The 15,371-nt window shown below is 32.1% G+C and overlaps 3 protein-coding genes across 3 annotated transcripts in view; 1 reads left to right on the top strand and 2 right to left on the bottom strand.

The window, feature by feature from the left end:
* Window positions 1-794: 794 nt before the first annotated feature.
* HELRODRAFT_185760 (hypothetical protein) lies at window positions 795-3,935 on the top strand. The gene is made up of 9 exons (XM_009023007.1): window positions 795-1,218; window positions 1,378-1,507; window positions 1,670-1,763; window positions 1,938-2,103; window positions 2,338-2,460; window positions 2,646-2,766; window positions 3,080-3,162; window positions 3,331-3,496; window positions 3,679-3,935. Exons 1-9 carry the CDS (start codon window positions 1,102-1,104, stop codon window positions 3,726-3,728), a joined length of 1,050 nt encoding a protein of 349 aa, XP_009021255.1. The 5' UTR covers window positions 795-1,101; the 3' UTR covers window positions 3,729-3,935.
* Window positions 3,936-7,873: 3,938 nt separating this feature from the next.
* Window positions 7,874-11,007, bottom strand: HELRODRAFT_192545 (hypothetical protein; the record flags this gene model as incomplete). Its single annotated transcript, XM_009023006.1, has 3 exons — window positions 7,874-10,026; window positions 10,367-10,476; window positions 10,926-11,007. 3 exons carry the CDS (start codon window positions 11,005-11,007, stop codon window positions 9,718-9,720), a joined length of 501 nt encoding a protein of 166 aa, XP_009021254.1. The 3' UTR covers window positions 7,874-9,717.
* Window positions 11,008-14,881: 3,874 nt separating this feature from the next.
* HELRODRAFT_175590 (hypothetical protein) overlaps window positions 14,882-15,371 on the bottom strand; it is a gene marked incomplete at both ends in the record, with an annotated part of 4,770 nt that continues 4,280 nt past the window's right edge. The window contains one exon of the mRNA XM_009023005.1: window positions 14,882-15,028. Coding sequence (XP_009021253.1) covers window positions 14,882-15,028 — 147 coding nt within the window. The remainder of the gene's footprint in view (window positions 15,029-15,371) is intronic.

The raw sequence follows: 15,371 nt of genomic DNA, 5'->3' as shown, positions 1-15,371 counted from the left end.
AACATAATCCGGTAAAAAACTCCAAGTTGGGCACGCATTCACTGACCAAGGAATGATTCCTTGTTTGTTTAAAGTGAATATTTGTTTAGTTTCAAGATTTTTTAATTTTACGATGTTTAAGACTGTAAAGCTAAATCTTCACTTTAAACAAATAAGGAATCAAAAGAGGCACAATATATATATATTTCTCTATGTACCCTATGTGTTATGTGCATGTATGTGTGTGAGTATGTGTGAATGATAGAATGCGTGTATTGTATGAATGGACCTATATATAATTTCTTTTGACTTTAATATTCTATCTGATATTATTTGAATTTACTAGATTTAAATAATGTTATTAATTATATGTACTTATAGAATTTTTGTTACCTTTATTGGTTATCTGTGTTTAATAGTTATATATATAGGTAATTATGTTTTGATTATTTTACATTAAATTTTGTTAATAATAATGGAAACATTCGTAATAACTAAAGAGTATACTCCCCATGTATCTTTTATTTCGAACTAATTTAATCATTGATTTTTGTTGAACTACTTTAATCTTTAATTTATGTTGATCAATTTTGATTTCATTTGGATAAGGTGACTTTCCTACAAGCATTTGGTTGCTTTTTGGCCCTCTTTTTTGTGAAAATAAAATAAATAAAAATAAAATATGTATATATATATATATATATATATATATATATATAAATATACAAAGAACCAAATAATCAAGTTTTACGATTGCTGTTTGTAATATCTATGCATGTTTACTTTACTTGCGGTATATGTTGCGTCCATTATCGCTTTGAGAGGCGAAGGAGTTTGATAATCGAATCGGTAATTTTGAGTTGATCTGATTTAAAAGTTTCGATTTGAAATTTAATATCATATTCAACTGCAATCTTTTTAATTTTTCTTCGTTTGGCGGACTAAATTTAGTTGTAAATTTAAATTATCGGGCGGTAATAGGGAATTTATTCCTAGATCCCTTCCTTTCCCTCTTCCCACATTACTAGCTATTTATTTTAGTCATCGAAAGTGTTATAAATCGGAAGAAAAGTTGAAATACGGTTTTGCCTATATAAAGTTTTCAACAGCTGCTAATTAGTGATGGATCTGAAAAGAAAAGCTATGGAAGGTGCTTTGGCCATTGTTCCGGCAAAGAAGACTAGAACTGATGTTGTTGGCTTTGGTACACAAGTTAACAACGCCATCGAACTCTTGGGGGTTAGTTTGGTTTTCCACAGTTTAATTTAATATTAATTTTATCATATGTATTTTTAATTTAAATTGTATTACTATTATTGCTCTGTTCTGTTAGTAGTTATTACTAACTTTTCATTTAAATATTAAATTTATTAATATTTGTATTTTTTCTCCAATTAGGGAATCAGGCGGACCTCAAAACTCCAGGCCCCAATCATGCTACTAACAGGACACGAGAGTGAAATTTACTGCTGCAAATTTTCTCCCAATGGAAAGTTCTTGGCTTCAGCTGGCACAGATAGGATGATATGTAGGTGTTTTATGTTTGATATTAATAATTAAGTTTATTTTCTGGTTTAATACTTTTTATGTTTAATTTGTGAAATTGACAGTAATTGCGATATAATTTGTGTTATTTATAATAATTTTTATGTAATTTACAATAATTTTAATATAATTTCATTGCATATAGTGTTATGGAATGTGTATGGAGCCTGCGACAACATAGCCACGCTGAAAGGACACAGCAATGCCATTATGGATTTGCATTTTACTACAGACGGATGGTTCGTGTGCTTTTCATTTTTGTGAATTACTTCTTAGTTACTGATGACCACATATTACGCATTCCTAAGATCAAAGCAGTAAATCATTACAGATCGCATCATTACACACAATGCATTACAAATTACATTACAAATTACACTCTACAATTTTTTTTACCACCACCACCGTAACAGCCAGATGGTTACGTGTTCAGTGGACAAGACTTTATCCTTATGGGATGCAGAGTGTGCCACGAGAATCAGGAAGTATAAGGGACACCAGACGTTCGTGAATGCCTGCGATGTGTCGAGGAGAGGCCCACAGTATTTGTGCAGTGGTAGTGATGATGGCACCGTTAGGGTAGGTTGATTTAGTGTTTTGGGTTATTGGTTATTAGGTGTTTTTTGTTAGTGGTTATTGAGTGTTTTTGGTTGTTGATTGTTCAATGTTTTGGTTGTTTGGCGTTTTTGGTTATCTTACTTTAAGATCGCCACATCATAGTCTAATCATTTTTGCCATCATCCCATCATCATCATCATTTTCACAATCTTTACCACCATCATCACCATTATCATCATGATCATCATGTCCTAGATCTGGGACTCGAGGCGCAAGACGTCGATCCAAACCCTCCAGAGCACCTTCCAAGTTACGTCGGTCTGCTTCTCGGACACCTCCGAGCAAGTCATCAGTGGCGGTATTGATAATGATCTCAAGGTAAGTAGAGGTAGTAGTGGTGGAATCAAAGTTGGACGATGGTGATGATTGTGACAGCAACTTTTAACTGTCTTTAATATAATAAATTCATTTGTTCAATGATAATTATCACTGTTATTCATTATACAATTTATTTATAACCATAATTACTATTATACTCTATAATGTAATGATGATTGTCTAAGGTTTGGGATTTACGAAAGAATGATGTGGTTTACGCGATGAAGGGTCACATGGATACAGTTACGGGGCTAAGGCTGAGCCCTGATGGGTCCTATTTGCTCTCCACTGCTATGGATAATACGGGTTTGTATGTTTGTTTGTATGTTTGTTTGTTTGTTTGTATGTTTCAATGTATGGGTGTTTGTATGTTTTTTTTTCATATGGGTGTTTGTATGATTAAATAGGTGGATATTTGTTTGTTTGTTTGTTTGTTTGTTTGTTTGTTTGTTTGTTTGTTTGTTTGTTTGAATGGATGTGCTTATTTAATAATAACTCCATAGATAATTACAACAATAATAACAACAAACACAACATTAATAATGTTAATTTCACTAATCTGTTAGGATAACAATAATAATAACAATATAATAATAATAATAATAATAATAATAATCAGTTAGGATATGGGACGTTAGGCCGTACGCTCCCCAGGAAAGATGTGTTAAAATCTTCCAAGGAAACCAGCATACATTTGAAAAGGTATTGTTATTATTATTAATTAATATTATTTATTATTATTATTACGATATTTTATTGTCATCGTTCAAAATGTTTGCATCCTTTTTGTTGTTATATATTAATTCAAAAATTTACATTAAAATCATGTATAAATAAAACCACAAATCATCCCCAACACCCACATGACAGAACTTACTTCGCGTCTCTTGGAGCCCAGACGGCACCAAGATAGCAGCTGGATCAGGGGATAGGATGGTCTACATCTGGGATACGACGACGAGAAGGATACTATACAAGTTCCCTGGACATGGAGGATCAGTTAATGAAGTAGATTTCCATCCATTTGAGCCCATAAGTTCGTTTCTCTCTTTTTTTTTTTTGTTCAAGCTAACTATTAGGATCATGTTTACTATATATTTTTTTTTCTTAACCTTATATTATTCAATCATAATTTTTTCACATTGGTTATTAATATACTTAATTATTCAGTTATAATATTTGTGTAATTAGTTTAATAAATCTTTTTTCAACTTTCAGTTTGCTCTGGATCGAGTGACAAGCAGATTTACCTGGGTGAAATTGAGTAAATGTTTTAAAGGGATCGTTATTATTGATATTTTTTGCAGTTTTATCGTCATTATTGTTGTTATTATTATTTTTACTATTATTATTGTTGTTATTGTTGTTGCTAGATTTCCACTTAAGATATCTGTATGGATAAATTTATTAAATATAATAAAATCCTTAATATGTCCAACTGTATCTGTGGACTTATGATTAATTTCATTTTTTTTTTAAATTTTTGAAATAAATTATGAAAATCTAATTAAAATTATACGGTAGTTAATTAATAAAATACTTAGTAATATAATTAATTAATTGAATAACAAGTCGATTGATTAAATATTAAACTCAGTACGTTTTTCTTCAGAGAACTTGTAGTGCATCACTGTTATTATTATTACTATTATTGACAATAATAATAATTATTATTATTATTATGATTATTAATTGTAATAAAAATCAAAGAAAAACAACAGCTGCGAACCAAACTGGCATCCTCAAATTTTGGAAAACATTTTATTACATGAAAAAAAATGTACCATTTGAATTCAACTGCAAAATGGATTATGTTGATGATGATCGTGATTATGATAATGATGATTGTCATGGTGGGGATGATGATGATGGTGACTGTGATGATGATGATGGTGGCTGTGATGATGATGATGGTGGTGGTGGCTGTGATGATGATGATGATAATTGTAAGATGGTATTGGTGATGATTGTTGGGAATAAAAAGTTTGAAGTAAACGTTAAGTAAAACGTAAGTAAATCAAGTAAAAGTGTGCTGATAGCATAATTTGAATTAAAATAATAATATTTATTATTATTTTTATTTATTATTATTTTTATTTATTATTATTTTTATTATTGTCAGTGCAAATAAATAAGAACTTTGGCTACGTGTCAAACTGTGGTTACCCGTTGAGAACAAATGTGTGTAATAGATTGTATTGTAATTCATCGTAATGGTTACATATATTAAATGAATAAATTGATAATTTTTACTATATTATTCATATTAATGTGGATAATTATGATTAATTATATATATGTATATATATATGTATAATAAAAATCTCGTTCGATATTTTTGGTTACAAAATTGACTCGTGCAACAGGTTATGTGACAGCGAACTGTAACGTAATGTGTAACAATGTAACGTGTGTAACATTATGTAACGTGTAACATAATGTGAAACCATTTCTAATGTAAATCTACTGAAATGCTACAATAGTAATGAATGTTTTAATTAATAAATTTTCTATCTTCCACATAAAATGAAAAAGCAGAATGAAAATTTCCTAGCGTGGAGCCTTGTTAATTAATTAGTTAGTTAATTAATTGTAGTGAATGCCTTCTAGCGTGTTTGTGTGTGCGTATGGGAGGCGTGTGTGTGAGTTGATGCGTATTATATAGTTATAACGAATTCGAATAATCCGAAAATTTTCTTATATCGAAGTTTCTACTAATATATTTGCGACTTCTACTGAGTACTATGGCTACTGAAATATACATCAAAATAGGAATAATAGAACGCAAAACATGGCAAACTCGATATTGTCTAATCTTATTTTGTATCTTGTTTATTTGAATGAATTCCTATCTTGTACCTTCTGGTCTACACTCGGAAGGTACAAATCTGGATGTAGATATCACCAAGTTCGCCATTCCATTTTTGGTAGGATACCAAAATTGGTGAATGGATGAACGTTTCTCTTTGGTGAAAATTAAATGGGTGGGGGCGGTGATCAAGTACTGTTACTTTGTGGAAAATGTGGCGGCCAGGTTATCCGATTTGAGCTCTTGCAAATGGACGTAAATTGAAACAAAAAAATTATTTCGAGAAATAAAAAATTTGAAAATAAGTGCAGTATTAAATTTGATTGAAAATAGTAAATTTATAGTTTAACTTTGCTCAGTATAAAAGAAGAAAGCTTAAAAGTTTCAAAATTACGCGACGATAAAAAAATTTTGTTAAATTTTTAATTTGCTAAACATAGTACTTCTGATATTCATTACATAAATGATATAATTAGACTAAAGAATTTAATGCTACTTAGTTTGGAAAAATGGTTCGGTTTAACCATAGAATTTTCGTACTAAAATTGATCTATTTTATTCTTTCCATCATGAACTTTGCCGGAAGAACAAAATGACGTCACAAAATTATTATACTTATCGTAGAGGACTACATGGGTAAGCATCAATATTGGAGTCCGTCGAAATGTGACATATTGCTTCAGCCAATTTTAAAACCTAATAGCCGAATGCTGTAATTTTAGTTTAAGTTAACAAGTTTTTGGATTTCAGAACATTAATTGTTGACTATTACTAACGGAAAATTTATTTTGGTCAGCATAGTTGTTAAAACATCTGCATTCTAACAAGAGATTGAATATTATCGCGATGAAGAATCGCATCAGTTAACGTTCGAGTTCAAATCAGGCAAAGATTTTTCAACGGCAGGGTGGTAAACACCTGGAACGAGCGGAACGACGAAACGGTTTCCGTGGAATTAATACAATTAATAGGCAGTGGTTCTCAGACAGACACTAGTCTAATGGACTCCCTGTTATGCTAGGTTAAAACTGTTTAAACTAAAATTCCATGGGCCAAGTGAATTACGTAGATTGATAGTTAAATTGTTTTACAACAATTTCGCCAAAAAATTTTGTAAACCCAGCAGTATTTTAAAAATGTTAAACGCCAACAAAGAGCTGAAAATAATGATAAAAGAAGCAAGTATGTTTAGAGATATTAACACATAGTACTTATACATTATAACATTACTTATACTTATATACTTGTACTTAACACCTTAAAAATTAACTCAATTACGCTAAAAATGCTTCAAAATTAAAAATTTACTAAATTCGCAAACTTTTTAAAAATCAGCAATCGCGCACGCAAGAAACTCCGTAGAAATATTTATATAAAAATTTCGGTGAAAAATGATTTAAATAAACTTTATCCCAATCCAAACATCAAAAGACATCCAACTTTTTCATACACGAATTTTGCTTTTAAAAAAGTAATTTTCAATAATAATAATAATTATTATTTTAGTTAATATTATTATTTTAAATATTATTCCCATTTCATTCAGTGGTGGATCCGGAATTCAGAGCGGTGGGGCGGGGAAGGAATGATTTTAAAATTCAAAGGTTCATGACCTTTAACCGTTCGGAAATCTCGAAATTCCCGAAATCCCGTCGAGAGGAATAATTCTTCAATGTCTTTAATTTTGTAAAATATTTTTTGCTAATTTTTCACTTTACAAATTATGCTCAATACTCTTTTCTTTTGTGATTCGGTGGGGTGATGCATTCCCGAAATCCGCCAACTCCCTTTGGACTCTCTTTGAAACCCCCGGATCTGCCACTGATTTGTCCAAAACCTTTGCAATGTATGTATACATATATGTGTACTTATACTGATACAAACACATATGCGAGTGTAGGGTATATATAAATGATATATACAAAACGACACATTTTTAAAAAAATTATAGCTAAAAATTATAGTTAAAAAGCGCGCGAAAAATATTATTACGATAATTCAATCGAATTAGAGCTAACGAATGAAGAAATATTGATTTTAATAATGATTAATTGAATAATAATTAATATTTTTCCGTAGATACCCTATTTAAATTCAATTTAAAATAATATTCATTTACAATCGAATTATAAATAATAGATATACAAATAAACTTTTTTTTTATACATTTGTATACATTTTTATATAACTATATAAGATATATGAAAAAAAACCACGCTTTTTCGAGTAACTATAAATAGCTTTGAGCATTTTGCAAAGAAGATATATATATATATATATATATATATTATATATATATTATATGTATATATATATATACATATAATTGTATATTTATATATATATATTTATATGTAAGGTTGCAATATAAATGACAAGACGAATGTCTTTTAACATTATGAACAAACTGATGCAAGTTAATTGAAAGTAAATATAATAACATATCTGAAGAATATTTAGAAAAAAGTTCATTATTTTCGGATAAACAACTGTGTGTGTGAGTGTGTGCGTGCGTGTGCGTGCGTGTGTGTGTGTGTGTGTGTGGATGTCTGAATTTTCGTTCGTGTGTATATATGTATGTGTATAAATAAGTTTGAGTTTATGTATGTTTGTGTGTGCAATTCATTAAAAAAATTAGTTGTTTGGTATTATAATTATTATAATATTATTATAATAATTATTTAAATGAAATAACCTGTTTTGCTACGTAATAATTTTTTAAATTATATATATAATTATCTTTTTATATAATTATAGATATATATAATTATATCTCTATAATTAATTTATTAATTATCATAATAAGATATGTCGATTCGGTGAGCTTGAACGTCGGTTTACATTGGGTTAAATCTTCTTTTGCTTTCTTTCCTACAAAATTCTTTAATGTTTCATAATTTTTTTACTGCTTGTTAATTTTCATACACTCTCTTTTTCTTTCTCTCTTTCTTTATTACTCGCTCCTTTCTCCTCCGTATCCTCTTTTCTATTCATATCTCTCATCATTTTTTGTTTCTATATCTTTCTGCTAGTGATGCAAAAACAAAGAAATTAAATCTAAAAACTGTTTAGCTGTTTGGCATGTCGAAATTTTTATATTTTTGTGCGTGTGTATGTGCGTGTATGCATGTGTGTGCGCATGAGTGTGTGTATGTATGTGTGTGTGTGCGTGTGTAATTTTACTTAAACCTGGATACATACATACTTGTGTTACTGCTTGTTTGGCGTGATTTCATATAAATAAATCACTTGAAGAATAAGTATCGATTTAGAACTGTGCCGTACATATTTTAATATAATATAATATAATTGATTGTAATATTGAATAATATAATTAATTATAAAATTAATTAATATAATTAACTGTAAAACAGTTAAACAAAATTCTACGTGTTGGATGCGTGTTTGTAAAGAGAGAGATGACGAAATGAATTGGAAAAATTGTGACGGATTTGAAAACATTTGTAAAACAAGCAACTTAAATTAAAATAGAAAGATACCATATATATATATATATATATATATATATATATATATATATATATATATATATATATATATATATATATATATATATATTAATCAATCTATGACATCATCTATAAATATTTTTTAAAAAAGTCCACAAATACCGATAAAAAATGAACCAATAACAAACCATACAAGAAGAGACGAATATTTAAATGGATGAATTAATTAAGAAAATTAATTAATAGAAATTAATTATTAAAAAATTAATTAATAAAAATTTTTATAGAGAGTGATTGAAGTGAAAGATGGAGAGATTCCTACAACGTATGCCATGCGACATCTCTAGTATCTAAAATCCTTTCATAGCAAAAGTGAATGTGTATGCGTAGCTGTACATTCACATGTGTACGTGTAGTTGTACATTCACATGTGTACGTGTAGTTGTACATTCACATTTGTACGTGCGGTTGTACATTCACATGTGTATGCGTGTAGCTGTACATTCACACGTGTAAGTGTAGTTGTACATTCACATGTGTACGTGTGTACATTCACATGTGTATGCGTCTGTTTCTATTATGGATGAAAGTAATAGTACTTATGTATGTTTTCAGTAATAATCCCCGTTATATTAATAATCTTTGGTGTGTCTCCACACAGCTATTAGAAAACCAGCGATATTCATGGCAACACTCTCTATTAGACGATTTTCTCAATGTTTCTATGGATTTCAACTTTCCCCAAAATCTCTTAAATTTCTCGAGCTATCTGGTCATAAATCAACACAGCAAACCTCACATGGAAAAATACAACAACAACAACAACAGCAGCAACAGCAACAACAACAACAGCAGCAGCAACAACAACAACAACAAACAGACCTCTACGAAACTACACAACAACACTCCACCAGCTCGTTATCCCTCCGATACTCCTGCCTATCCTCCACATTGAGACCATCCGCCGCGGCCACTGTGTTAAGCTCTCCCGTACTTCCTGACGCTGTCCGGAAATGTCGCGACACGTTGCGCCGTCGAAGCGTTGACGTTGACTGACTGGCTGCCGCTTGTGGTGGCTGCTGTGGCTGCTGTTGGGGCGACGCGATAGAGGCGAAAAGGATCATCGAAGCAAGCCAAGTACTGGTTGTGGATATTCTCTGCTGTGTAGACGCGTCGAGTGCCCATCGGCTGTACCAGGCGACAGTTTCTGGCGATGTTGCCGTCAAATTCGTCGTTCGGTCGCTGCTCTGTCTCCTCGTACGATTTCAAAGTTCGGAATCTTGCGAGCTGTTTGTGGTGGTTGTTATAGTGGTTGATGCAGTTGTTGTTGTTGTTTTGGTTGTTGTCTTGTGGTTGTTTTGGTTGTTGTTATGGTTTTGTTTGTTTGTTCACTATGATCATCATCAGCAACAACAACACCATCATCATCATCATCAACCAATCATCATCTTCATCAACAACCAACCAACATCATCTTCAACAATCAACATCCTCATCATCAACCAATCAACATCATCATCAACCAATCAACATCATCATCAACGACAACACCATCATTAACCAATCAACATCATCATCAACAACGACAACACCATCATTATCATCGACACCGTCATCATTATCTCACATCTTCACTTGTTATGGATATGCTGTTGTGGAAGACGATCCATGTGACGGTTTCGTAGCAGGGGGGAGTCGTGAAGGAGCCCTTGTAGGTCCAATACTTTGTCAGGTCATCTGGACAGTGGTGGCGATGATGATGACGATGATGGTGAGAGAAGTAATGATGATGATGAAGATGATGATGATGATGATGGTGAGAGTAATGATGATGATGAAGATGACGATGATGATGATGGTGAGAGGAGTAATGATGATGATGAAGATGACGATGATGATGATGAGTGTAATGATAAAGATGCTGATGATAATGATGGTCATATTAATTCAAATCATCATCCGCAAAACTGTGCAATATATCGGCTGACCTGCAAACCAACCAACTACACCAACCAAACAACCAACCAAACATCTAACAAACCAACCAACCAATCAACCAATCAACCAACCAACCAACCAGCCAACAAACCAACCAACCAGCCAGCCAGCCAACCAACAAACAAACCAAGCAACCAGCCAACCTACCAACCTGGCAGAAACGAAACCGTTTCAATATCCGACTTGACATGAGCCTGTTGGGTCCTGTACATGATATCTTGGACAAGTGTCGTCAAGTAATGGAGACCCCTGTTGCTCCTCTCTTCGCATATCTGTCGTTGAAAATATTTTTAACTGTCGCAAGTTTCGTAGTTGTCAGAATTTTTGTAGATTATTTGGTCAGTAATGTTCGGTTAACTCATGCGACTCGTTTGTCTAAATTTCTGTAGTTTTGGCACATACATACATACATACATACATACATACATACATACATACATACATACATACATACATACATACGTACGTACGTACGTACGTACGTACGTACGTACGTACATACATACATACATACATACATACATACATACATACATACATACATACATACATACATACGTACATACATACATACATACATACATACATTCATACATACATACATACATACATACATACATACGTACGTACGTACGTACGTACGTACGTAGGTCCGTACATACATACATACATACATACATACATACATACATACATACATACATACATACATACATACGTACGTACGTACGTACATACATACATACATATATACATACATACATACATACATACATACATACATACATACATACATACATACATACATACGTACATACATACATACATACATACATACATACATACATACATACATACATACATACATACATACGTACGTACGTACGTACGTACGTACGTAGGTCCGTACATACATACATACATACGCCAATTTATACACACACACCTATACATCTACAAACCTATATATACATGTAAACATGAATATACACACTTATACAGGCCATTTTGTACGCACAAACTCGAACGTACTCCCATACATATTGATACATGCACCTACGCAAACTATTTTTAGCACTTTCAAATATTTTTTCGCCTTAGGAGAAGCCAGCATAAAGTCAGATGGTTCCAGCCCAGGACTCAAAAATGCGTTCGTTTTCCTTTTTTTCATTCATTCATTCGTTCGTTCGATCGTTCGTTCGATCGTTCGTTTGTTCGATTAGTTGTTTGCTTATCTAATCATCTATTCTTTCATTTATTTGATTGTTCGTTCATTCGTCCATGCATACAATCATTCACTAATTCATTCCTTCGAAAGATTTTTTTTTCATTTTTTCATTAATTTATTTTTGAAAACCATACGAACATCCGTGCGTTCGTAGAAACATCAGTGTTAACATTTTTTATGAAATGAACAACGATACTGTTCTGTTCAGAAATGCCCAACAAGCCTTGCTTAGGGCAAATAAAAGGAGGCTGACAGCCCTAATAAAAACAAAGAAAACCGACAAACCACAGATTTAATCATTAAAAAAGCACAGACAGAGAACAATCTGCACAAACAACTGCATAACAATCAACAACAACAAAACAAAAAACGACGAAACAAACAGCAATAAAACAAACAACAACAACAACAATACAAACCACAACGACAACAATACAAACCACAACGACAAACTAAACAGCAATAGAACAAACAACAACATCCCACTTAACAACACAAGAAAGAAATAACCAAAAATTTCACCTACATCCATAAATAGCCCAATAAAGCATGCTTCAGTTGACTCGCCATTTTTACGCGCGCCAAAAGTGTTAATATTTAAAACGTCTGCCTGCTGAATGAGCTCTAGGTCTTACACACACACACACACACACACACACACACACACACACACACACACACACACACACGCACACACACACACCCACCCACCACACACACACATATCTACATACATACTACAGAGTGACATACCTCACTCAACACCTCTAAATGACACACCAAATTATAGGAAATGGCGAAAAAGAGATGTGACATTTTATGTGGTTTTTGGTCGATTTTTTTCTCTACAGCTATCGTTTTGGTAGAAGTGGTTCGTTTTTTGTGTAGTTACATGGTAATATTGACAAAGGTGATGACTAAATTTTGCTTGGGATAGTTTTTTCTCCAGATCTATGTCTCCAGGCCATAAATTTATTTAGCACCTAACACTAATACCCATAATAAACGTTAAAAATACTTGCAAAGCTTACGATAATGGGCCATAATGAATAAATAAAATTCATAAAATTTTAAACTGGAATCTGTATTCTTCTTGTTTTGAAATTAGCATAGAAATAATAGCGGGGATGATGTTTCACACTCACTAAATTTTGATCCATCCATCAATCTATCTATCTACCTATCTATTAACCCATTCATCTATCCAGGCATTCATTCACTAACTCATTCACTCATTTATTCGATTCGATTCAAGCGGCAAATGATTATAGATTTCCTGGCGAATATATAATGACGCAAACGAAACGAAACAAAACGAAACGACGCTTTAATCCGGGTCGAGATTAAACTTTAAGTACTTTAGTTCAATTCCTATTTTATCAATAAACCTTTTAATTTGTGTAGTCTAGGATCTCTCTTCCTATCTTTTTCTTTCTCTCTCTTTCTCTCTCTCTCACACATACTCACCAACACACACACACACACACTCTCTTTCTCTCTCTCTCTCTCTCTCGCTATTATCGAGTGGCCGAAATGAAGCCACCCATCAATGATTGATAGCAAAAAAAACACGATTAATTGTTTATGTTACATTTTAATATCTATGCATGTAAATAAATTGGTGGTAAAATTTAAAATAAAGATTAATAAGATAAAGTATCATTCGAATGATTAGATGGTGAAGAGCTCTAATACGGTGGTGTAACTGTTAAGATGGCTGGCTCTGCTGTCACAATGACGGGGATCAAATGCAAAAGGATCCTTCTCTATCACATGCTTAAGTTAACGCGTATACATGCGCTTTGTGTGTGTGTGTGTATGGGGTGTGTGTGTGTGTGTGTGGTGTGTGTGTGTGTATGTACCACCACAACACAAATACACTATTCTACATCAAACACTTCATGCTAAGCTGAGGCTGGAAAGAGATAGAGAGAGAGGGAGAGAAAGAGAGAGAGAAAGAGAGAGAGAGAGAAAGAGAAGAAAAAATGAGAAAGAAAAAAAAAGAGAGAGATATTATTTAAGAAAAATGTTTATAATATAATAATTTTATAATTTTTTCATCTTGTACTATATCATATGGAATGAAAATGGACAACATTGAATAGCAAACTCTTAAATAAATTTTTAAAATATATAAAATTAATTAATTTGAAAATAAATATATAGTTTTTACTAAATAAATAAATAAACAATAAATGAATAAATAAAATAAACACTTTTTCTAAAAGAAAAATAAAATAAATGAAATAAACACTTTTTCTCCATAATAGATTGGAGCAAAATCATTTGTGGGAAAGAGCAAGCAGCACAGGCAAGTTTTGTGTATCAATCAAACAAACAAGAAAATTATCTCGGGAATTGTTGCTAGGTTTGACAATAATTTTTTGTATTTATGGATGCGTGTGTATTTATTTGTATGCGTGTGTGTGTGTATGTGTGTCTGTCTGTATGAATGAATGCATGTAGGTTTGTGAATGTACGTTCGTTTGTTTGTATGTCCGTATGTTTGTCTGTGTTTGTTTATTTGCATGTGTGTGTGTGTTTGTTTGTATGTATGTATGTGTGTGTGTGTGTGTTTGTTCGTTTGTGTGTTTCAAATTTCAATTTGTCGTAAAAAGTGTTTTGGCAATCTAAATCAATTCTGATGCCTTTCCGAGAAAAGTTTTTAGAATTTTTCATTTTAATTATTTTCTTCGCCAAACTGTCAAAATTTTTTGACGAATTTTATAAAAATTTTCTATTTGGAAAAGTATGAATTTTTTTTAAATATATATTTCGGCATAATTTACAACCGCTCATTCATTTATTCATTCGTGCGTTCGTTTGTTCGTTCATCCATCCATTCATTCATCCATTCATTCATTCATCATTCCATACATCCATTCATTCAATCGTCGTAATAACTCCCCCTTCTGCTCAGTTATTGTCAGATAGATCGCTTGTTCGCAATGAAGTCTCACAAAGAAATTTGCTCGTGTGCTGTGCATTTGATGGATTGGCTCTGTGGCACATTATCCAACCGACAGGTGAAAGCCATTCCAATTGAAGCGACTTTGTACGGGTCTTTTTAGGAAAAATAATTTATATTTTCAGGAGAAGAAGATAAAATTGTTAAACCTAATGATAAGAGAGTAAAATGATGATAATTGTGATTCTAAATGATGATGAGGAGGTAGATATGTATAACATTTAAAAAAAATAACGAAATAAACGAATATTATAGTGGAACAGATGGAGATGATCAAGAAAAAGATGAAGAAGTTAGCGAAGCTGCAGCAACTGCCTCTGCTGCTTGCTGTTGCTGATGGTGGTGATGGTGACGATGCCAGAGGAACCGATGATGATGATGATGATGATAGTAATAATAGTGATGAAAAAAATGGCGAAAAATAATAATGAGAATGAT

The sequence above is a fragment of the Helobdella robusta genome (genome assembly GCF_000326865.2).
Source record: "Helobdella robusta unplaced genomic scaffold HELROscaffold_34, whole genome shotgun sequence".
NCBI classification, from domain to species: Eukaryota; Metazoa; Annelida; class Clitellata; order Rhynchobdellida; family Glossiphoniidae; genus Helobdella; species Helobdella robusta.
This window is presented reverse-complemented; position numbering and strand designations above follow the sequence as displayed.